A 23,864-nucleotide genomic window follows, 5' to 3' on the forward strand; every position below is an offset into this window, starting at 1 on the left:
CCACAGAAACTATCAGATGCACTATCTCGATATGTCATATAAAGCGTTTGTACGCTCCAAACGAGTGAACAAATATGCGATAAAGAAAGTAAGGGAAGAAGCGCAGAATAAGAAGAAACAAGACGAAATGCGGATAGCTGAGGACCGGAAGAAACAGATAGAGTAACAGGCAAAGCAGAGGCTAGAAGAGGAAAAAAGGCTTGAAGAAGAGAAACTACGCGAGAAACTATTACGTTAACAGAATCAGGAAGAGGCAAAAAAGTTACGTGAACAGAAAAGAGAAGAGAAAGCGAAAATCGCGGCATCGAGAAAAAGGATAAAAGCCACTTTAAGGGAAATGTAAGAGATTGATACGTTAACCGAGGAAGATAAAAAGTTGTTGAACGATGAAGAACACAGACGACGTCACGTAAAGGAATCAGAGAAGGGTGTACGGAGCCAGCCTGCCGTAGAGCTTATAGGCGCACTTCGCGAAGGACACGCCACTAAAGTCGCGCCCCACTCAGTAGGCAGACTGGGGGAATTCAAATGCAAGTACTGTGAAGCACTATTATGGAAAAAAGAAAGGAGAACTATTTGCTGTAATTCGGGCCAAGTTTGTACATTTCCCTCTACAATCAAAGATAACGACAATAAGGCTCTATACGATGGATCATCTGTACTCTCAGAACGGTTTTTTGAGCAATATTGTGGGCTTCAATACGTTGTTCTCTTTTACCTCTTTTAACACTTCGAGCAAACTCGAAAACGCGGCCGAGACCGCAATGTATTACAAGATACAAGGGAGAATATACCACAAAATTGGCTCATTGAAGCCAAACTTATTGAAAGAAGGCAGAGTGTTCAATGAGACGGAAACACTGGAAAAATCGGGAAAAGCCTTCTGGAGAAGCGATAACTTTCTCGACCTATATTTTTACCACGACAGAGATCAGCAAATTAAACTTAGAACAAAGAGATTCATGACTATGAATTTTTCAAAGAAGAAAGAAGTGAAAACCAAAACAAAACGGCGTCGAGAAAGAGAAGAAAGAGAGCTGAACAAAAACGAAGACATAATTACGCGGCTTTACGAGTATATGACTGCCAACAATGCTTGCCTGACAGGTATGCTAAAAGAACTAAAGACCGCAAAGGAACTAATGAAAATTCACGTGAAAAATATGGAAACACGTGAACATAAAGGCGTTTATCACCTTCCTTCGTCGTCTTCACAAGTTGGAGCTATCGTCAATCTCGATTCGATGAAAGACCATCTATGCATAACAATTAGTTCCCCAAAGCCAGATACGAAATACCACCTTAGAACGATTAGCCATGTCAACTTTTTTTACGACTCTTTTCAGTACCCACTATTGATCCTTAACGGGGATATAGGTTATTCCTTAAAAATGAGTCGTGTCAATAAACCCGACAGTCCTGTTAAGACTTACACTACTCTGACTCCTTGCATGTTTTACGCATTTTTGTACATGGAAAGGGAAGGTGCTTACAACTACATAACCAAATGTAGAAGGTTATTCCAGCAATTCACCGTTGACAACTACGTAAAAGTTGAGACTTCCAAGTTATCTTTCATAGAAATTAACCAGAAGGAAATAAGAAAGGAACGCGCAGATATCTTACGAGGCGACGATGGACAAAGTTCTGGACAAAGTGATAATTCCTCCAATATTTGTCGGTGGACCAAGATATATGAGGCAGCGTCAACAGGATGCACTCGCGTTCGTCACCCATTACGGATCTCCTGACTTTTTTATCATTTTTACCATGAACCCTCGGTGGGAAGAGTTGAGTGAAGCTATGGCACAGACAGCTTCCAGTGCTGCTTCGAAACAGAAGAACGATAAACCCGATTTGGTTAGTAGGATATTTAAGATGAAAGTCGACAGCATGATGGAAGATTTAACCAAGAAGAACATTTTTGGGTGCGTAAAGGCTTACCTTTATGGCGTCGAGTGGCAGAAAAGAGGTTTCCCTCACGTTCACATTCTTTTGTGGATGGAACAACGCGTCAACGCCGAATTAGTGGACAGTGTCATTTCCGCCGAAATATCAGACAAGGAAAAGGAACCAAGGTTATACAATATTGTTACAAGGTGTATGATCCAAGGACCGTGCAAAGATTTCGACGAGTTCCACGCGTGTTGTCATGGAAAATCAGTAAACGGGAAAGGCAAATGTCAAAAAGACTTCCCCAAGCCGTGTAGGGGCGATCTTCTCTTTGGACGCAACGGTTACCCTTTGTACAAAAGAAGAGCCGTGGGAGAAGGCGGACACTCTTTCAGTGCGGAAATTAAAGGAGAGTTAAAAACCATAGACAATTCGTGGGTTGTACCTTACAACCCGTATCTGTGTCTGAAATATAACGCTCATATTAACGTTGAGTGTTCAAATTCCATTAAATGTATAGCCTATGCTACAAAGTACATAAACAAGGGCTGCGACCGCATTCTGTTTACTAAGACAGGAGAAAAAGATGACATAGTCAACGAGGTAAAGAATTATCAAGAAGCGCGTTATGTCCACGCGAATGAAGCAACTTGGAAGATTTTCAAATTCCCCATTCACAAGAGTTTTCTTTCTGTTTTTTTCACTTGATTTACATCTAGAAGGTGAAAATGAAGTGTTTTATAAAGAAGGTATGGCAAAAGAGGATATCGAGAACAAGATCGTAAAAAAAAAGACACTCAACTGACAGCATTTTTCAAGACTTTACTACCACGAGATGCCATTTTTTTTTTCATTTACGACAAGAATATGGGTAATTGGTTAGAACGTCGAAACAGAAGTTCCGCGCTAGGGAGGATAAGGGCTGTAACAAGTATAATCGTTGAACTCTTCTATTTGCGTCTTCTTCTTACAAAGGATTACAAAGGATAACAAAGGCGGAGCATGCCGACAGGAGACCTTTTGATCCATATCTAGGTCGGATGCGAAAAAAAATCATATTAATAATAAAACAATGAATAAAAACTATAATAAGGTAAATAACAAATAAAATACATAAACAGATGCATAGGTATAGTTAAATAATAAACAAACAGGTAAATAGTAAATAATAATAAATTGACATACAACTAATAATAAATGAAAATCAGACAGACAAATGATAACAAAACAAAAACAAATAATATAAGATAAATTATAATCATTACAGCATCTTACTTAGGTATTTATCTAACTGATTCTTAAAGCTTCGAACTGAACTACATTGCACTACCTGTGCAGGAAGTTTATTCCATTCATTAACTACACGGTTGGTAAAGTTGTTTCTACCTACTTCCAAATTGAATCTATTTGCGGATAGTTTGAGACCATTGTTTCTTGTCTGATTCTCATTCAATGTGAAAATTTTGTCACTTTTGATGTTGTCGATTCCCTTTAAAATCTTAAAGACCTGTATCAAGTCACCTCTGAGTTTACGCTTTTTTAGGGAAAACAGATTCATGTGTTTTAGTCGATTTTCGTATGATTTATTTTTGATATTTGGAATCAGTTTTGTGGCTCGCCGTTGTACTTTTTCCAGTCTGTCAATGTCTTTAATGAGATTCGGTGACCATACGGAAACAGCATATTCCAAATGTGGACGAACTAACGATTTATATAGCTTGTTAATGAGTGAACGACTTTTGAAATCAAAAGATCGCGCAATCAGTCCCAGAATCTTATTTGCTTTCTCAGAGGCTGAAATACACTGCTTGGATGATTTGAGGTCGTTACTGATAAATACGCCGAGATCTTTTTCACTATCCACTTTTGTTAACGAATTTCCAAATAACTTGTAATCGTACTTACTGTAATTTTCACCTATGTGCATTACCTTGCATTTACTTGTGTTAAATTTCATTAGCCACTTTTCAGACCATTGCTGTAATTTATCTAAATCTACTTGAATATCCAATTGGTTTGAGTGATCATTTGCCACTCCGCACAGTTTTGTATCATCAGCAAATTTGGAAACAGTAGATTTTAGTCCATGGTCTATATCATTTATATATACTATGAATAGAAGTGGCCCTGAGGAACTCCACTCGCAACACTTTTCCATCCAGAATTTTTTCCATTTAAAACAACTCTCTGTTTTCGACCATTCAACCAATTACTAGTCCAACCTAATAGGCTACCACTTATTCCATGCAAAGCTAATTTAGTAAGTAGTCTTTCGTGTGGGACGGTATCAAAAGCTTTTGCAAAGTCTAGATATATTAAATCTATATTGTTTCTTTTGTCATAATTCGAGATAACTGTGTTGTAGAATTCGAGTAAGTTAGTCACGCAAGATCGTTTCCGTCTGAAACCATGCTGGCTATCATTTTTCAAACGGTTACTTTCTAAATGATGTTCGATAGCATCTTACACATAGGCTAGGACCTACATCTTTTACAGATATTAGAACCGTCAACGGGCACATATACCCCACCTTCAGGGAAGCCGTAAAGGCCATGGACCTACTAAACGACGAAGATACGTGGAAACAGACTTTCCTAGAGATCATCAATCACATAAACGATAGAAGACAACTAAGAGCAACATACGCAAGCGTGTTGGTGTTTTCTCCCCTCGAGGACCAGTCAAATATCTGGGAATAACCAAAGATCTGTTTTCGAGCGATTTTCTTCATTACAGAGGGTTAACAGAGTACAACGATGAAATTTATCTGGATGCCTTAGACGATATATAGGAAAACGTGTGGAACTGTGGAGGCGGTAGGATAGTCCAATATGGCCTTCCTCCTTCTAGAGACGGTGAAAAGACAACAAACGTTATACGTAGGGAGAAATCGCATAACAAAGCTAAGCTGGCAGAAGAGGTTAAAGAAAAGACGGTTCTCCTAAACGAGAAACAACAGCAATGCTACGAAACCGTGATGGCGCGCGTTGAAGGAGACAAAAAGTATCGTAATAACGGTATCTTCTTAGACGCTCCTGGAGGCACGGGAAAGTCTTTCGTGCTCAACATTATTCTTGACACGGTTCGTTCAAAGGGAAAGGTAGCTCTGGCAGTCGCGTCCTCGGGTATCGCTGCAACCGTTTTACAAGGCGGTAGAACAGCGCACAACATGTTTAAGATTCCATTAATGAATTACGAGGTTCGTTCCTGTAGCATCAAGAAAAACTCAGAGATGGCAAGGTTACTGAAGATTACATCCGTTATAGTGTGGGACGAAGTCGTAATGGCCAACAAGAATACGATTACAGCACTGGATATCACGTTGAGAGATATACTGGGAGAGAACAGATTCATGGGAGGAATAGTTTTCGTTTGCGCGGGTGATTTCAGACAGATTCTTCCCGTTGTAAGAGGAGGTGGAAAGAACGATGAACTAGAATGCTGTATAAAGTCCAGTTATTTTTGGGATGATTTGGTAAAGTTGGAACTAACAGAGAACGTTAGACTCGATGTTAGCGACGTTGAAAATAAGACATTCGCTAAAAGTCTGTTGGAGTTTGGGACGGGAGAAAGCGGGTACATGCACTTTCCTGAAAACTTCGGTGTGGTCGTTGAAACCCGTGAAGAGTTGGTGGAAAAGGTCTACGACAAATTGAAATATAACCACTTGAATATTTCTTACTTTGAGATAAGGGCTATTGTTTCACTTACAAATGACGACGTGGACAGAATTAATTGTATCGTATACGACAAATCCGACAAACCAGAGATGGTCTATATGAGTGAGGACATTTCCGTTGAAGACGATATGGACATTCAACAGTCCGTTTACAATGCGATGACAAGCCCTTTCCTTCCACTCCACGAATTGAGGTTAAAGATGGGTAGCATTATTATGGTTATCCGTAACATATGTCCGCCAAAATTGTGTAACGGAACTCGAGTTATGGTGACTAATTTACAGAAGAATATTATCGTGGGTAAGATTCTGGGTGGTACGTATAGGGGTGAACAAGTTTTGCTTCCGAGAGTAACGTTAGAGTCAACAGACACACCCGTGAACTTCAAAAGGAAACAATTTCCCGTGAAACTAAGTTACGCTATGACAATAAACAAGTCCCAGGGGCAAACTTTTAACCGGTGTGGCCTCCTTCTTGATTCAGCACAGTGTTTCGCGCACGGACAACTTTACGTTGCATGTTCCCGGGTTACCAGTTGGGATTCGTTAATAGTGTACACTGGTTGGAGTAAAGTGAATGACACGTACAAGCTAAAACCAGCACGAAACTGTGTATATAAAGAACTTTTCTGTAAGACCTTTAGAGGTGAAGTAGATGTGCCAGAAGCAACACCTGCTTCCGATAGCGAGGACCTTCCAATTGCTGAAGAGGAACCAGAACACGGAACCTCTGTCATTCCAAAATCTATCTTTTCGATCTCCGAACAAGAAGCCTTCGCAATGGTAATGCCAAGTTTTTCCGACGATGAGATCAGCGACAATGAATCTGAAGTGTTGATCTCCAAGAAAGATTTAGAGGAATTGTTAGACTTTAAGTTTAAGGAAAACTTTAAAGTGTTGGAAAAGAAACAAGAAGGAATTAAGAAGGAACAAGAAGAAATGAAGAAGGGGCAAGAAGAAGTGAAGAAGGGGCAAGACATCATCATCAAGGCGGTCAAGAGATGGAGTGACGATGATGACATTGATAGTTCGGAAGGCGAAACTGGAAAGACTCCATCACGTAAAAGGCCTAAAATGTCCAAAGATGTTGTTATTACTGATTACTGATGTTGAATGAAAACCTATATGAATTTTTCTCTTTTATTAACCAAACCATACATTAAAAAAACGTGGGCGTAGCGCCGCAGGCCAAACACCCATGGCGAAGCCATGGCTGGCGAAGCCAGGTGCTTGTATTTCCTAAAGAAAAGATAGATCAGAAACTAATACATTTAAATGAATGACGAATAGGTTCGAAAAATAAATTTTGATAAGAAGGGGGTTTTATGTTAGAATGAAATAGGAAGGAACACACCTTAGAAATAGGTATAATGAAGTGGTTAGTCTGGTTAAAAAGAATACGTGCGGAGCGAAACGTAACTACGAAATTAAGGTTGCCAGACAAACGGGATCTAACCCAAGGGTTTCTTTCAACTCAATAGAACTAAGAATAAGAAAAATATATGCCCAATTAAATTCGATGAGGATGTCTAGATAGGAACAAAGGAAAAAGGAGCGAGGAATTTGATAGATATTTTTCTCAGTATCTACATAAGAGAGGTTATATATGGTACTTGATTCCTACTCGATCTTCAGTTGGGAATATAGAAATTGACAAACTAGCATCAGCAAGAAAGATGTAGTCAAACAACTAGATAGACTTAAAACTACAAAAATCCGCGAGTCCAGGCTATTTTTCCGAAAAGGCTAAAATAATGTAAATTTGAAATGGCGAATAGTTAACGGTAGTATTTGGTAAGCCGATTGACACTTGGTTCTTGCCTATTTCTTAGGGGCAGGTTTACGCTTTTCCTGTATCTAAAAAGTGACATACATCTTTTAAGCACTACTACAGACCAGTTAGTTTGACGTCGATTATCGATAAAATAATAGCAAATGGTATCAGGGAACATTTACATATTATAGAAAACAGAATGTGAAAAAGACTTAAGAGTGTTAATGAGTCCGGGCCTTAAATACAGGAAACAGTGCATTAATGTCAATAATAGTGATAACAAGGCATTACGACTTATTGCTAGGACGGCTACAATCAAAAGTGCATAGGTAATCACTCAAATTTATCTAGCGATAGTTAGACTTACCTTGACTATGCGGTACACTTTTGGTCGGAGAATGGATATTAGTTCACTAGGATCAGTACAGAAGCGAATGACCAAAATAATACAATGGCTTAGTAATTCACTATACGATGACAGGATTAGGCACCTTAACTTAAACTCTCTTGAAAGAAGAAGAGCGCGGGGTGATCTAATATAGGCATTTAATTGAGTCAAGGATTTTAACAAAGTTGATGCAGATAAGACCATCATATTAAGACAGCAGGACAGGACTCGAAGTAATGTATTCAAATTGGACAAATTTAGGTTTAAGAAAGAAATAGACAAGTGTGGTTAACTAATGAAATAGATTTAGCAACTGTGTAGTAAGCGCCTAAATAATTGGTTGTTTTAAGAGAGGACTAGATAACTTTACGGTTAACAATGACATGTCAAAGGGGACATGGAATTGTCTAGTGTAGGCCTCATGGTCTCTTACAGTCTCCCCCATTCTTATGTTCTTATGTAAGTCCACTGTTTATCAATCCTTATGACGAGATTACCAACACAACAGTGATTACAGAAGCTATGAAGTTTCAGTGTCTCACTTACCCTCTTTATCTACTTGTTTATTCATTTATTTGTTTATATACTTATATATCCATCTATTTGTCTATATATGCATTTACTTTGTTATGTATTTGTTTATTTATTGATTTATTTTTCTGTTTATTCCTTTATTTATTTACCTAGTTGTCTATTTATCTATTCATATATTTATCTACTTACCAGTTTGACTATCAATCTTTTTACCTATTCATTTTGCGTTCTTTATATTTTGATAAAATTTCTAAATTTACCAAAAGCTTAATTTTCATTCGAGGACACCAAACCGTTCTTGAAGACTCTGAAGCTCTCTAAATGATAAATGGTGGTCATGAAGTAGGCAAGCGGACATATTGAAACAAAACCTTTCACTGAAACCTTTGCCGTATTCAGTGAAATTGCGACCTTTAAATGGAATCTTTCTGATGACAGAAGAAATAAACGCAGAGAGGGGCTCTGATGCTGATGCGCCATCCCCCCTCCTACCCCATCACGATTCCTGACTCCACCCAACCCCCTAAACCTCCCACCTCACCCCGTGACCTGAGAACCCCCACCCCTCACCATCCCACCCCGCCGTCTCCCATAACGAGACCGGATGATTATTCCCACCCGTCTACCATCTGCCCCAGTCCTCTTTTTTCCCAGCTGGCCCAGCTCCCCACACGCTCGTCTGCCCTCCTCTTCTTCCCCTGCGTATAGACCCTCTATTTCTGTCATCACTTGGGTTTTTTTTTCTTATGCCTGGCGCCTTCCAGATTCCCTTCGTCCTTATTCCCAAACCCCTTCACTCACCCACACCATGAACTCTTGCTTCAGGTGCTCTATTGTTCAACTCCTTTTAGTTTGTGATTTTCAGGGAAGGATTGCTCTTCTCCCTAATGGGTGAAAGATAACGTGGATGACAAACTGGTTTGTGAACCATTTCATGTTGAAATCTTTGAATGAACTGTCTTTCTAGTTTGTTCATTCATCAAATTCATCGTTACTCTTTGGCCCAATGATGCCCTCTATCGATCTTATTATGACGAATACTGGGCGAACAGTTATTGACATAAGGGCAGTACTCTTATCTAAATAAATCAAAGATTTTTTTTTAAATGTCTTCTGCTCAATGACTCACTTTACTGACTGACAGTCTACAAACCTGAGTGAGGGGGATCCCTATGACTTAAAACATCACATCAGCCTGATCATGCCCTTTACAGAATTGACTCCAGACGATTTTATTTTGCTAAATGCATGGCCCGAGTGTGGTAAAATTTCTATTTTTGTTTGATTAATTTTATCATGATATTTTTTTTTATCTTATCATATTTCATTTTATTTCATTTTACTTTATTTAATTTTATTTTTTTATTGATTTATTTATTTCATTTAATCTTATTTTATTTTTATTTTATTTTAGTGATTGATTGATTGATTTATTTATTGATTTATTTATTCATTTTTGAGAGAGAATATTTTCTAAGAATTATCGAAAAGCCTCCAGAAAACTGTGGTAGGATGTTCAACAGACGCTATCCGTGGTGCTTGAGTTCGGTTTTGATACATAGAAGCTTTCACTGAGGCTGTATTTTATGTTCCAATCTAAAGACTGGTTCCTAAAAGAAGCAGTGAGTCATTTTCTTTCGTTGTAAACAATTAACCAGCGCTTTTATTTTTAGAAATATTATCAATCTGTTACTGAAACTTAGTTTTTTTTTGTTTTTTGTTTTTAGTCTTTTTGAACTATGAATCAAAGTGCCGACAGAAATGAAACATCTAAAAAGAAAACCTGCGGCCTATGGAGTGATAAGATATTTGAGTATATTGGCGTGTGTTTTTGGGATATAGAAATTATCTAATAATCTATTTAGTTTTTATTTATCTACTTCGTATGAATCTCGCATCCCTCTACTCACACGCTCGAATCACGCACTTTTCTCCAAAATCCTAGCTATAACTGTAACTTTCCCCAGTAGTCGTATGTGCAAAGGGCAAAGGTAACGACTTCGATCGCAGCCACTCATCGTTTCCTGGCGTATGGTCCTCAGTTCCTTCACTGATTACACTGCATCGTGGCGAACACGGTTTTTTTGTCCAATTAAAAGTTTCTTAACTGGGCAAAGGGTTCTGATCGAACAAAAGCTCCATGCTAGGTGGCGCTCATTAAGTTATTAAAAGAGAGAGAGAGAGAGAGAGAGAGAGAGAGAGAGAGAGAGAGAGAGAGAGAGAGAGAGAGAGAGAGAGAGAGAGAGAGAGAGAGAGAGAGAGAGAGAGAGAGAGAGAGAGAGAGAGAGAGACAGAGAGAGAGAGAGAGAGAGAGAGAGAGAGAGAGAGAGAGAGAGAGAGAGAGAGAGAGAGAGAGAGAGAGAGAGAGAGAGAGAGAGAGAGAGAGAGAGAGAGAGAGAGAGAGAGAGAGAGAGAGAGAGAGAGAGAGAGAGGATCCTCTTGGTAGCAATTATTCATAAGGGGTGCATGCAACCCCGTATGGGATTTGAGTGACACCTCAAATTTGATTGGAGACGCATCTCCTTTCAAGGAAGAATGGAGATTGTTTTCAGCTTCCGCTATCTGTTCTCGTTTTTATCCTTCTTGATTCGCTCCCTCACCACCTCTTTGACTCTACCTCTTCGGTACAGTGTTATCCCCAAGGATAGAGGCGCTGGTTATCGTCTACGAAATTGTTCACGTTGTCTTTGTCTTGAGTGTTATTGTCTTTGAGAAAAATGAGTCTATGTCGATTATCTTATTCCTTTTACAGTACATACATACTTATACCAAAGTTTTTTTCTCTCTTACAAGGGAGGTAGCCAAAAAACAAATGCATAGAAACCACTCACACCCATTTCATTCATAATACACTCCACTCCACTCCACCCTCCACCCTCCCTCTTATCTTAGCACCTCCTGGATGACGGGTCATCTCTGCATCTTATCCACTTTCCTGGGTCAGAAGCAGTGACTCAAGACAGCACATCCACAGCAAGGCCGCTCCATTAAATCAGCGACCCCACTATCTGTCCCCGCATGCAGAAAAGGAGAAGACGGGGAGAAATCCCTTTTTCTCATACATACTACATCTCCCCCTATCCCCCCATCCATTCCACCTCATGTATCACAACATCATCCATATACAATCCTTATCCATTCACCCCTATCTTATGTCTTCTCTCGTCCTTCCTCAACAGACATTTTCCTCTTCCCCAAAGCCCCCTTCAGCCCATCCATTCATCTCATCCTAAGTCGCCCCTTCATATTCACTCCCTCTACATCTGCCTTCCACACCTCTTTTACTAGTCTTTCTTCACTCATCCTTTCCATGTGTCCAAACCATCCCAATATTCTTTCATCCACACTATCTCCCAACTCCCTTACCGTCCCCGTTCTCCTCCTCACCTCCACATTTCTCAATCTATCTAGCCTAGTAACCCCTATCATAATTCTCAGACACCTCATCTCACATTCAAACTCCTTCTCTCTTCCTCTCTTTTGTTCCATGTTTCTGTCCCATACAGTGCTGCTGGCACAATCAATCCTTCATAAAATCTCCTTTTAGCATCCATTCCCAAATGTCTATTTCTCATTACACTTTTTAATTCCCCCCTAAACGCATTTACTCGCTTCTCTCAATCTACATTCTACCTCCACCTCTACTCCTCCCTTTCCTGCCACATTCTCACCCAAGTATCTAAAACTATCTACTTCCTCTAGTCGCTCTCCTTTGATGCTCACTTCCAGTCTGCTGCCACTTTCACCCCTTGTACATCTTATCACCTTATTCTTACCCACATTTATCTTCAACTTTCTTTTTCACACACCTTCTCAAACCCTGTCACCAACTTCCTCAATCCCTCCTCTGATCCTGCTACAAACGCAGTGTCGTCAGCAAACAACAGCTGGCTCACCCCCCACTTTTCTCCATTTTCTTTAACCATCTCCTTTCCCTGACCAAACACCCGTGCGTTTACCTCTCGCACCACCCCATCCATGTATAAGTTGAACAGCCAGGGCGAGATAACACATCCCTGACGAAGTCCCACCTTTACCTCGAACCACTCACTCTCTCCATTTCTAATCCTGACATATACTCTACTACTCTCATAAAAACTCTTGACAGCTCCTAGAAGCTTTCCTCCTATCCCGTATATCTGCAAAACCTCTCACAGTCCCTTCCTGTCTACCCTGTCATAAACCTTTTCCAGATCCATAAAGCCAAATTAAAATATACATAAAATACATAAAATCCTTACTTTTCCTATAGCTTTCTTACATATCTGTCTTATCTTAAAAATCTGGTCTACGCAACCTCTACCTGTCCTAAATCCACACTGTTCCTCACCAATTACTCCTTCTGTTCCTCTCCTAATCCTCTCAATCAAGATCCTCCCATAAGACTTCCCAACTACACTTACAAAGGATTACAAAGGCGAAGCATGCCGACAGGAGACCTTTTAACAAGCTAATCCCTCTGAAACTACGACACTCACATTTATCCACTTTTCCCTTATAGAGTGGAAACATACAAGCACTCCTCCAGTCCTCCGGCACTCTATCATCTCTGCAACAAACATTAAATAATCTCACCAGCTAGTCCACCATAACTGTACCTCCTTTTTTCAGACATTCTGCATGACATCCATCTAGATCAGATACCTTAACTGCTCTCATCATCTTAACAACTGCCTTCACTTCATCTTTCCTTATTTTTCCTGCATTTTCCTCACTCATCTCGGTCATTTTGTTAGCACTTCCTACTGCAACTGTAATTCCCTCCCTATCCTCCTTCACATTTAGCAACTCCCTAAAATATTCTGCCCATCTTCCTCTTACTGCCTTCTCTTCCATTATCATCTCTCCATCTGCACCTTTTACCTTTTCTTCTCTGCTTGATTCGCCTCCTCTTACTCTCTAATTTCTTTCGAAAACATCTTTTTACTACTTTCAAAATTTTCTGTCATACTCTTACTCCATTTTACATCTACTCTCCTCTTTGCCTCCTTTACCTTATGCTTTTCTTTTCTTCTCTTTTCTTTGTACCTCTCATATGACTCCCTCGTCTTATTTTGTAACCAATCTGTGAAAGCTCGTTTCTTCTCTTCTACAACCTTCTTTGTTTCCTCATTCCACCTCTCACTACCCTTTCTTCTATTTTCTCTCATCCTTCTTGTTCCACACACCATCTTTGCACACTTTATGACTCCCTCCTTGAACCATCCCCATTCCTCCTCTACTCCTAGATCTACTCTATACTTCACTCCCTTCCACTCTTCTCTCAGCTTCTTCTTGTACTCCTTCTCCTTTTCCTTCTCATTTAAAGAGTTCACTCTAAGCACCTCCCTACCTTTTGTCTCTTTCCTCTTCCTCCATCTATCCTCCACTCACAACTTACTTTCCACCAAAATATTATGTGACATTCCTCCATTTTCTCCCTTTAGAACATGTATATCATTAACTCTTCTTATTATACTCCTATCTACCACTACTTAATTCTTTTACAGTACGTGAAAAAACTGCAGTTCCTTTGACAATGAATGAACTCAATTTCCCACGCAGGTAGTCAAGTGTAGCCGTGAAAGAAATTAAGATTTTGTCAAACAAATACCTAAGCAGAACAATGAACTCCCTTTTGTTTCATTTGTATGTGCATTCAATTCTTTCATATATATATATATATATATATATATATATATATATATATATATATATATATATATATATATATATATATATATACATTTATATCACTATTCGGACAAACAATAACAAACAATAATTGGCTCTCTTTTCCAATAATTCTTGTTTGTTTGAATGTTTGATTTTGTCAGTCATTTTAGCTTTGAAAAAGCATGAGACTTTTAAACCTGATTGAATAACAAAATTCATATATTTATTACACTCTTACGAAACTAAGACGTTACCTAGAAACAGGACAAGGAAATTCTGAATCATTCACAAAGTTAGCGACAACGCAGCTCCCAACATGGGAGTTAGACGGACCACATGTGAGACAGTTTCCCCAAACTTCTTGGCAAGTGAAGTTTGGATCCCGTATTGATCACACCTGTAGCTCTGTCTCGGGTCAGATTGCTCCAACTGAGGTCATTCGTCTCCTACGCACACAGAAGCCGGGAGGGCGGAGGTTCAAGAGTGAGGCTGGGAAATGTCTGATTCCATCTTCTCTACTTCATGATAGGATTCAGGATGATTAGTATTTTCATGTGTGTGTGTGTGTGTGTGTGTGTGTGTGTGTGTGTGTGTGTGTGTGTGTGTGTGTGTGTGTGTGTGTGTGTGTGTGTGTGTGTGTGTGTGTGTGTGTGTGTGTGTGTGCGTGCGTGTGTGTGTGAGTGTGTGTGTGCGTGTGTGTGTGTGTGTGTGTGTTTGTGTGTGTGTGTGTGTGTGTGTGTGTGTGTGTGTGTATGTGTGTGTGTGTGTGTGTGTGTGTGTGTGTGTGTGTGTGTGTGTGTGCGTGCGTGTGTGTGTGTGTGCGTGTGTGTGTGTGTGTGTGCGTGTGTGTGTGTGTGTGTGTGTGTGTGTGTGTGTGTGTGTGTGTGTGTGTGTGTGTGTGTGTGTGTGTGTGTGTGTGTGTGTGTGTGTGTATGTGTGTGTGTGTGTGTGTGTGTCTGTGTGTCTGTGTGTCTGTGTGTGTGTGCAAGCGTGAAGATAGAAATCAAAATATAAATAGACAAAAAAGGCACCATCATCTTCCGAACTGAGCCAAAAGCCTTCAAAATATGCTCGAGGAAATGCATAAGCGAAGGCCGAGATGAAGAGAGATTTTTCCCTCAACTCCAGTCCCCTTTCTCTTCCACCATCATTCCTCGTTCCTTTGCAGCGTAGGAGCGGAAGGGCGATGAGGGGAAGCAAAGATGAGGATCCATGAAATATGCATGAAACGCGTTGAAGGACAAACGGCAACTGTAGGAATTTATGTCCGAGGTGTGGCCCAGGTCGTCTTCAAAGCTTAATTTCATTTGATGGCTTTCTATGTGAGATTCGACCACGTTGTAACGCATAATCGCTTCAAAAAAAAATTCCTCTCTCCTTTTTTTCTACTCGTTTATGGTCGTCTGAAATATCATCTAAAAAAGAAAAGTAGGTGAACTGAGAAATGCGCTATTATTTTTCACCGAGGAGCGTTGCCAGATGCATAATGCATTTTCTTTTCGAATCCTTTGTTTCCATTAACGTTTGTTTCCAAATATTCATTTCCATTCCTATAAGAAATGTATATGTAGTGGGATGAAATATTTTTTATGTTGTCTTTATTACATTCTGAGTTTTTACGTATATTAGATTAGCTTTTTTTCCCATATATTTTTTCGTTGTTTCTTTTATTGATTAATCTATTAACTCATTTTTATTCATTTATTCTTTTTTGTATCTATTTGTCTGTTTATCTAGATTATGTACCCGTCTGGGGTATTGGCTGCTTGTTACTGTGGCAAAGTAGCATGCAGTCGATACTTTAGGGTCTATATGGGCGCCCCTACGGACCAGAGTCACACATCATTTTGTCTATGATAGAGGAAAACTCTGTTCATAGAAAAATTATGACACTTTTATACTACGACTGTCCCTCCGTTATGCTGTCCCCCAACCCTTGTGCTATACTGTGTGTGTGTGCTATATCTGAGTGTTTTCTTTTTCTATGGTGGGGGAAAAGAATACTGCCACTAAGTATTCGCACTTGGATCGTAGGAGGCGAGAAAAAAGGGACGGCAATTGGGACTAGGCATCCCTCTCCTTGTAGCCCTACAGGGCACATTCCTAGAAAAAAAGGCAGAGGCATAAGAGGGGCTGAAGGGCCTCGGTCCAGCACCCTAAGGTTTGGGTCTTTTAATGTGCGTGGATGTGGTACAGATGAGAGTAAAACGGAAGAGATAGGTATGTTTATGAGAAGAAAGATGGATGTGTTGGCTTTGAGTGAAACTAAGCTGAAAGGGAAGGGCGATTGTAAGTTTGGGAGTGTAAGTGGGAGGTTATCAAGAGTGAAGAGAGGGCGAGGGAGGGAAGGGGTGGCTATACTAGTAAGTGAAGAGATAGGTAAACGTGCAGTGGAGTGGAAGGAGGTTTCCTCAAGGATAATGTGGATGAAGGTGAAACTGGGAAAGGAGATGTGGGTTTTTGTAAGTGCATATGGGCCTGGCAGTGAGAAGAATGTAGAAGAAAGGGAGGCCTTTTGGATAGATTTAAATGAGTGCATAGAGGGTTTGGGGAGAAATGTAAATGTAATAGTACTGAGAGACCTTAATGCTATGGTAGGAAAGGAGCCAATTGATGGAGTGGTTGGGAAATGTGGAGTTCCAGGAAAGAATCGTAGTGGAGAGTTGATGGTGGAAATGTGTCTAGAAAGAGAGTTGATGATAGCAAATACAGTGTTTCGGAAGAAAGTCAAGCATAAGTACACATGGGAGAGGGTGGTGGAGGGAAAGGTGGTAGATAGAGCTTTAATGGACTATGTAGTGGTAAATAGGATTATGATAGGAAGAGTTAGGGATGTACATGTGCTAAGGGGAGAGGGTGGGGGAATATCAGATCATTTTCTGGTGGAAGGTAAGTTGAGAGTGGAGGACAGATGGAGGAAGAGGAAAGGGACAAAAGGTAGGGAGGTGCTTAGAGTGAACTATCTAAACGAAGAGGAAAAGGAGAAGGAGTACAAGAGGAAGTTGAAAGAAAGGAGGAGTGGGAGGGAGTGAAGGATAGAGTAGAGGTAGGTGTGGAGGAGGAATGGGGATGGTTCAAGGAGGGAGTCACAAAGTGTGCAAGGATGGTGTGTGGAACAAGAAGGTCAGGAGGAAATAGAAGGAAGGGTAGTGAATGGTGGGATGAGGAAACAAAGAAGGTTGTAGAAGAGAAGAAGCGAGCATTCACAGATTGGTTACAAAGTAGGACGAGGGAGTCATATGAGAGGATACAAAGAATTGAAAAGATAAGTAAAGCAAAAGGTAAAGGAGGCAAAGAGGAGAGCAGATGTAAAATAGGGTAAGAGTATGACAGAAAATTTTGAAAGTAATAAAAAGATGTTTTGGAAAGAAATTAAGAGAGGAAGAGGAGGCGAATCAAGTGGGGAAGAAAAGGTAAAAGGTGCAGATGGAGAGATGATAATGGAGGAGAAGGCAGTAAGGGGAAGATGGGCAGAATATTTTAGGGAGTTGCTTAATGTGAAGGAGGATAGGGAGGGAAAGATAGCTGCAGTGGGAAATGCTAAGAAAATGAGAGTGATAAGTGAGGAAAATGGAGGAGAAATAAGGAAGGATGAAGTGAAGGCAGCAGTTAAGATGATGAAAGCAGGTAAGGCACCTGGTCTGGATGAATGCCATGCAGAATGTCTTAAAAAAGGAGGTACAGTGATGGTGGACTGGTTGGTGAGGTTATTTAATGTTTGCTGGAGAGAAGGTAGAGTGCCAGAGGACTGGAGGAGTGCGTGTATAGTTCCACTTTACAAGGGAAAGGGGGACAAGTGTGAATGTAGTATTTTCAGAGGGATTAGCTTGTTAAGTGTAGTTGGGAAGGCTTATGGGAGGATCTTGATTGAGAGGATTAGGAGAGGAACAGAGGGAGTAATTGGTGAGGAACAGTGTGGGTATAGGACAGGTAGAGGTTGTGTAGATCAGATTTTTGTGGTAAGACAGATATGTGAGAAAGCTATAGGTAAGGGGAAGGATGTTTTCTGGGCCTTTATGGATCTGGAAAAGGCTTACGACAGGGTAGACAGAAAGGCATTGTGGGAGGTTATGCGGATATACGGGATAGGAAGAAAGCTTCTGGGAGCTGTCAAGAGTTTTTATGAGAGTAGTAGAGCTTGTGTTAGGATTAGAAATGGGGAGAGTGAGTGGTTTGAGGTAAAGGTGGGACTTCGTCAGGGATGCGTTATGTCACCCTGGCTGTTCAACTTATACATGGATGGGGTGGTGCGAGAGGTGAATGCAAGGGTAGTGGGTCAGGGATTGGAGATGGTTAAGGAAAATGGAGAAAAGTGGGAGGTGAGCCAGCTGTTGTTTGCGGACGACACTGCGCTTGTGGCAGGATTGGAGGAGGGATTGAGAAAGCTGGTGACAGAGTTTGGGAGAGTGTGTGATAGAAGAAAGCTGAAGATAAATGTGGGTAAAGGTAAGGTGATGAGATGTACAAGGGGTGAAAGTGGCAGTAATCTGGAAGTGAGCATTAAAGGAGAGCAACTGGAGGAAGTGGATAGTTTTAGATATTTGGGTGCAAATGTGGCAGGAAAGGGTGAAGTGAAGGTGGTGGTAGAATGTAGATTGAGAGAAGCGAGTAAATTCCTTGGTGGTTTAAAAAGTGTAATAAGGAATAGGAATCTGGGAATGGATGCTAAGAGGAGACTGTATGAAGGAGTGATTGTGCCAACAGCACTGTATGGAGCAGAAACATGGAACATGAGAGAGGAAGAGAGAAGGAACTTGAATGTGTTTGAGATGAAGTGTCTGAGAAGTATGATGGGGGTTACTAGGCTAGATAGAGTGAGAAATGAGGAAGTGAGGAGGAGAACAGGGGTGGAAAGGGAGCTGGGAGATAGGGTTGATGAAAGAGTATTAGGATGGTTTGGACACATGGAAAGAATGAGTGAAGAAAGACTAGTAAAAGAGGTATGGAAGGCAGATGTGGAGGGAGTGAACATGAGGAGACGTCCTAGGATGAAATAGATGGATGGGGTGAAGAGGGCTTTGGGGAAGAGGGGAATGTCTGTTGAGGAAGGACGGGAGAGGACAGAAGACAGGGGTGAATGGAGAATGGTTGTATATGGATGATGTTGTGATGCATGAGGTGGATTGGACGGGGAAATGGGGGTGAGGTTGTGTGTGTGAGCAAAACTTTTTGACGCAGCCCGAAGGGATTTCTCCCCGTCCTCTCCTTTATATGGGGGGATGGAGAGGGGGGGTCGCCGATTTAATGAAACGGCCTTGCTGTGGATGTGCTGTGTCCTGCGACACTGCTTGTGACCCAGGGCAGTGGACAGGGTGCAGGGATGACCCGTCATCTAGGAGGTGCTAAGATGGGAGGGAGGGTGGAGGGGTGTGGAGTGTTTTTGGGGATGAAATGGGTGAGAATGTTTTTGTGCCTTGTCCTTTTTGGCTGCCCCCCTGGTAAGGGGGAAAGAGCCTTGGTATATGTATGATGATGTATGTATGTATTTATTTATCTATTCATGTATGTATTTACTCATGTAGCTACTTATATATTTTTATATATTTATATATTTATATCTTTATTAAAATCATTATATATTTTTTTAGTTCATTTATCAATTTATCGATCATGTCCATGTTTCTCAATTCGCCACTTTCTCAGCACTGTCACTTGGTATTTCATTTGCTGCCAGAACCTTCTATACACAACCGAATAAAATCACGCAGCGGCAGCCAGAGCAAAGAGAAAAGTACGGAAGTGGTTAATCGAAACGAACTAAACCTTTTTGCTATAAAAAAGGCTAACAAATCTGATTAAAACAATCGGGTTTAATCCGTAGAATACATTATACTATTTCTACCGCCTATCTAGCCTCATTGTTCTGATTACATGTCTGGATGACGTCATATCAGTTTAAAAAAAAAAATTAGCCTAAAACTAGAGATATATTGGAAATTGAATTAAATCGACTGCTGTTTGCCTGAGCAAAAGCATTAAATATCTAGATAACATGAAATAGTAATATAGGCATGGAAGTTTGTGATAAGTCTATTGAAAGATTTTGTTTCTTTTCATTTGAAGTGTACTTCTGCATGCTAGAAGCCCAGCTCCCAGGTAAATAATTGTAGCAAAGGAGAGAGTTTGCAGTATACTGAAGCAAAGATATAACCCAGACTAATTTAATTGATTTTTCAAAATTACATGTAAAACTATTTTGATATATTTATCTGTAAAGATAATCCACCAGCTTTCAGAAGTTCCTTCCCTGCCAAGGGATTCTTCTAAACCGCACAAAATCGTCTTGCATTCGCCAAGATACAATCCTTGAAGGCATAAAATTCGTCTCCTATTATTGTATAAGAGGTTAAAGATGGGCTGTCGCACCGCGCGATGAAGAGCGCTCAAGGAACCAACAAACTGGATCAACACAAGCTTGATGAGCAATCGTCAAGTTTCCGATCAAATCTCCTACTCCTCTCCTCCTTTCCTTCTCCTCCTCTCCTCCTCCACTCCTCCTCTCCTCCTCCTCCTCCTCCTCTCCTCCTCCTCCTACCCTCCCCCTCCTTCTTTCCTCTTTTCCTTCTCCTCTCCTCCTCCTCCTCATCATCTCCTCCTCCTCCTCTTCCTCTCCTCTTCATCATCTTCTCCTCCTACTCTCCTACTCCTCCTCTCCTCTTCCTCCTCTTCACCTCCTTCTCTTCTCCTCCTCTCCTCCTCCTTCTCTCCCTCTCCCCCTCCTCCTTTCCTCCTCCTCTCCTCCTCCTTCTCTCCGTCTCCTCTTCCTCTCCTCTTCATCATCTCCTGCTTCTCCTCTCCTCCCCCTCTCCATCTCCTCCTTTCTATCTTCTTCTCTCCTACTCCTCCTCCCCTCTTTCTCCTTATTTCTCTTCTTTTTCGTCCTCCTCCTCCTTTTTTCCTCCTCCTCTCCTCATCCTCCTAATCATCATCCTCTCCTCCTCCTCCTCTTCTACTCCTCATCTCCTCCTCCTCCTCCTCTCCTCCTCCTCCTCTCCTCCTCCTCCTCTCGTCCTCCTCCTCTCCTCCTCCTTCTCCCCTCCTCTTCCTCTCCTCCTCCTTCTCTCCTCCTCCTCTCCCGCTCCTCCTCCTCTCCTCCTCCTTCTCTCCTCCTCCTCCTCTTCCCCTCCTCCTCCTCCTTTCATCCTCCTCTCCTCCTACTCCCCTCCTCCTCCTCCTCCTCTTCCTCTCCTCTTCATCTTCTCCTACTTCTCCTCTCCTCCTCCTCCTCTCCACCTCCTCCTCTCCTACTCCTCCTCCCCTCTTTCTCCTTTATTTCTCCTCTTCTTTTTTGTCGTCCTCCTCCTCCTCCTCCTCTTATTCCACCTTCTTCTCCTCTTACTTTACTTCCTCCACCTCCTCCTCCTCCTCCTCCTATCCCTCCTTCTTATATTTACCCTTCCCTAGCTGCCCCTACTATTTCTCCTTTTCTGACACCTCTTCCTCCTGATTCCTCGTACCATCTTCAGCTCCTGCTGTTGTTGACACCATCTTCAATTCCTTTTTTCTCCTCTTCCTCCTCCTTCCCCTCTTATTATAACATCTTTACCATCTACTCCTGCTGTTCCTCCTCCTCCACTATTTCCTCCTGTGTCTCCTCTCCTTCTTTCCTTATCTTCCTTTTCCTACTCCTGTCCTACTTTCCTTCTGTTTCTTCCCTCTTCTTCTTCTCTGGCTCCTCTCAATAATGTCCACTTCCTGTTTGCCTCCTTTGCTTCCTCCTCCTCCTCGTCTTCCTTTTCCTCCTCCTTTTCCTCTTTCTCTTCCTGCCCCTCCTCCTTGCCTACTTCTCGATCGCGTATGTAACGATGTACAAAAGGAACATGGCAGAAGCTGACTATAGACTTTCTCGCACGGATGTTCAATATTTCTTTCCTTCGCCTATTACTTTTTTCTTCTTCCATTTTCTCTTTTTCTTCTTTCTACTTAACATCTCCCTATCCTTCTACTCCTCATCTTCCTCCTCCTCATCTTCCTTTTTCTCTATTTCTAAGCTCCCCTCCTTTTTTCTTCCATTTCTTTCCTTCATCTATTACTATTTATTTGTTCCATCCACCCCGTTTTCTCCTTTTTACTTATCCTCCTCCTCCCCTCCTATTACTCTTCTTCCTCCTCATCATCTTCCTTTTTATCTCTCTATTTCTCCTCTCCCCTGCTTTTTTCTCCTTTTCCATCTTTTCTTCTTTTCCTCCTAGTTCTCCTTCTCCTTCTCTTCTGCCTCTTCCTTCTCCCCCAGCACCTCCAACTCGTCCTTATCCTCTTCATCTTCCTCCTCTACCTGACTCTATTCATATTTTCTTCCTTTTCCTCCGCGGACGTGTTAGTCATGATGGACAAGACAACGTGGCAAAATCGATCCGTAGACTATTAGTGTGCCGATTCAAACTTCTCCATTTTTTTTTTTTTTTTTTTTTTTTTACTTTCTTTCCTTTAAGCTATTTACTTACCTTACTTATTATTTCTTTTTACTGATAAATATTTCATTTATTTTTATATATTTATATGTTAACCTAATCATTTAATTAACTATTAATATATTGATTTATCTATCCAGCCATTTATATATATATATATATATATATATATATATATATATATATATATATATATGTATATATATATATATATATATATATATATACATATATATACATATATATTTATATATATATTTAAGATTATTTCAGAAAAATGAGAGAGAATGTGGGTGGGGAAGGGCAAACGAAGATGTGTTAGGAATAGAGTTTATTGCCCTAACGTTGCGACCAACTTGGTCTTCTTCAGAGAACTACAGCATTACAGACGGAATATAAGATTGTGATCCGTCTGTAATGCTGTAGACCTCTGAAGAAGACCAAGTTGGTCGCAACGTTAGGGCAATAAACTCTATTCCTAACACATCTTCGTTTGCCCTTCCCCACCCACATTCTCTCACACACACACACACACACACACATATATATATATATATATATATATATATATATATATATATATATATGTTTGTTTATTTATCTGTTGTGTATCTATCTATTTATTCATTACCCTTTTTATATATTTATTCATTTTTCTATGTTTATCTATACTTTTATTCTTTTATTTATTTATCTGTTTTTCATGTATATATGTCTATCTATTTTTTATCAATTTAGTTATCCATTTTTTTCATCTATAGTTTTTCTTGCTTATTAATTCATTCATATATATGTTTAATTGTTTATTTATTTATCTATCTATTTTATTTATTTATTTGTTTGTTCAGTTTTCTGCATATATATTCATATGTATTTACTTATTTTTCCTTCTCCTTCACCTCCTCCTTTACTTCCTCATTTTTCTCCTCCTCATTTTCTTTCTCTTCCATTTCCACCTCCTTTGCCACCTTCTATTCGCGCCCCTCCTTGTCCTTGTCCTCCCTTTATCCTCCTCCAACCTCTTCTGTTTTCCTTTGTGCTTCTCTCCATTGCCGTTCATTAATCGTTCTAATTTATTTTACCTTCGTTTCATCTCACCCTCATCTCCTTCTTCAGCCCCTCTTACTCCCGTGGTTCTCTCTCTCAATTCGTTATTTGATTTATGCCCCTTTAATTCCGGGCTATGTGTTTTATCCACGCTTCTGTTAGTAGTTTATGATCTCTGCCCAGCCAAATAGGTACTACGCATCAATTACAAACGTTTTATGTGTGTTTACCTCTACACCATCCCGGGTTATATTCGAGTTATGTTTTGCTGTAAATTCCACTTGGTGCTTACTTGTCTCCTGACATTCATTTCGTAAACATTTTAATATCGACTGCTAACTCCAGTCCTCTTCATTGGTGTTACTGAAAAAGGACTGTACTTAATATCTGAAATATATAGAATTCAGATTTCCAGAAATTTCTTCTTTTCCGATTGTGACCTTTTTGTAATACATAAATGCATCACAATATTTCCCTCGTTGA

At 40.4% G+C, this 23,864-nt stretch overlaps 1 protein-coding gene across 1 annotated transcript; it reads left to right on the top strand.

Annotated features, from left to right (window-relative positions):
• Nucleotides 1–1,770: 1,770 nt before the first annotated feature.
• On the top strand, nucleotides 1,771–4,592 carry LOC143041635 (uncharacterized). Its single transcript, XM_076213644.1, has 2 exons — nucleotides 1,771–2,496; nucleotides 4,353–4,592. Exons 1-2 carry the CDS (start codon nucleotides 1,771–1,773, stop codon nucleotides 4,590–4,592), a joined length of 966 nt encoding a protein of 321 aa, XP_076069759.1.
• The last annotated feature ends 19,272 nt before the right edge of the window (nucleotides 4,593–23,864 follow it).

The sequence above is a fragment of the Oratosquilla oratoria genome, chromosome 31 (assembly GCF_046742065.1).
Source record: "Oratosquilla oratoria isolate Oo_2021 chromosome 31, ASM4674206v1, whole genome shotgun sequence".
Taxonomy (NCBI): Eukaryota; Metazoa; Arthropoda; class Malacostraca; order Stomatopoda; family Squillidae; genus Oratosquilla; species Oratosquilla oratoria.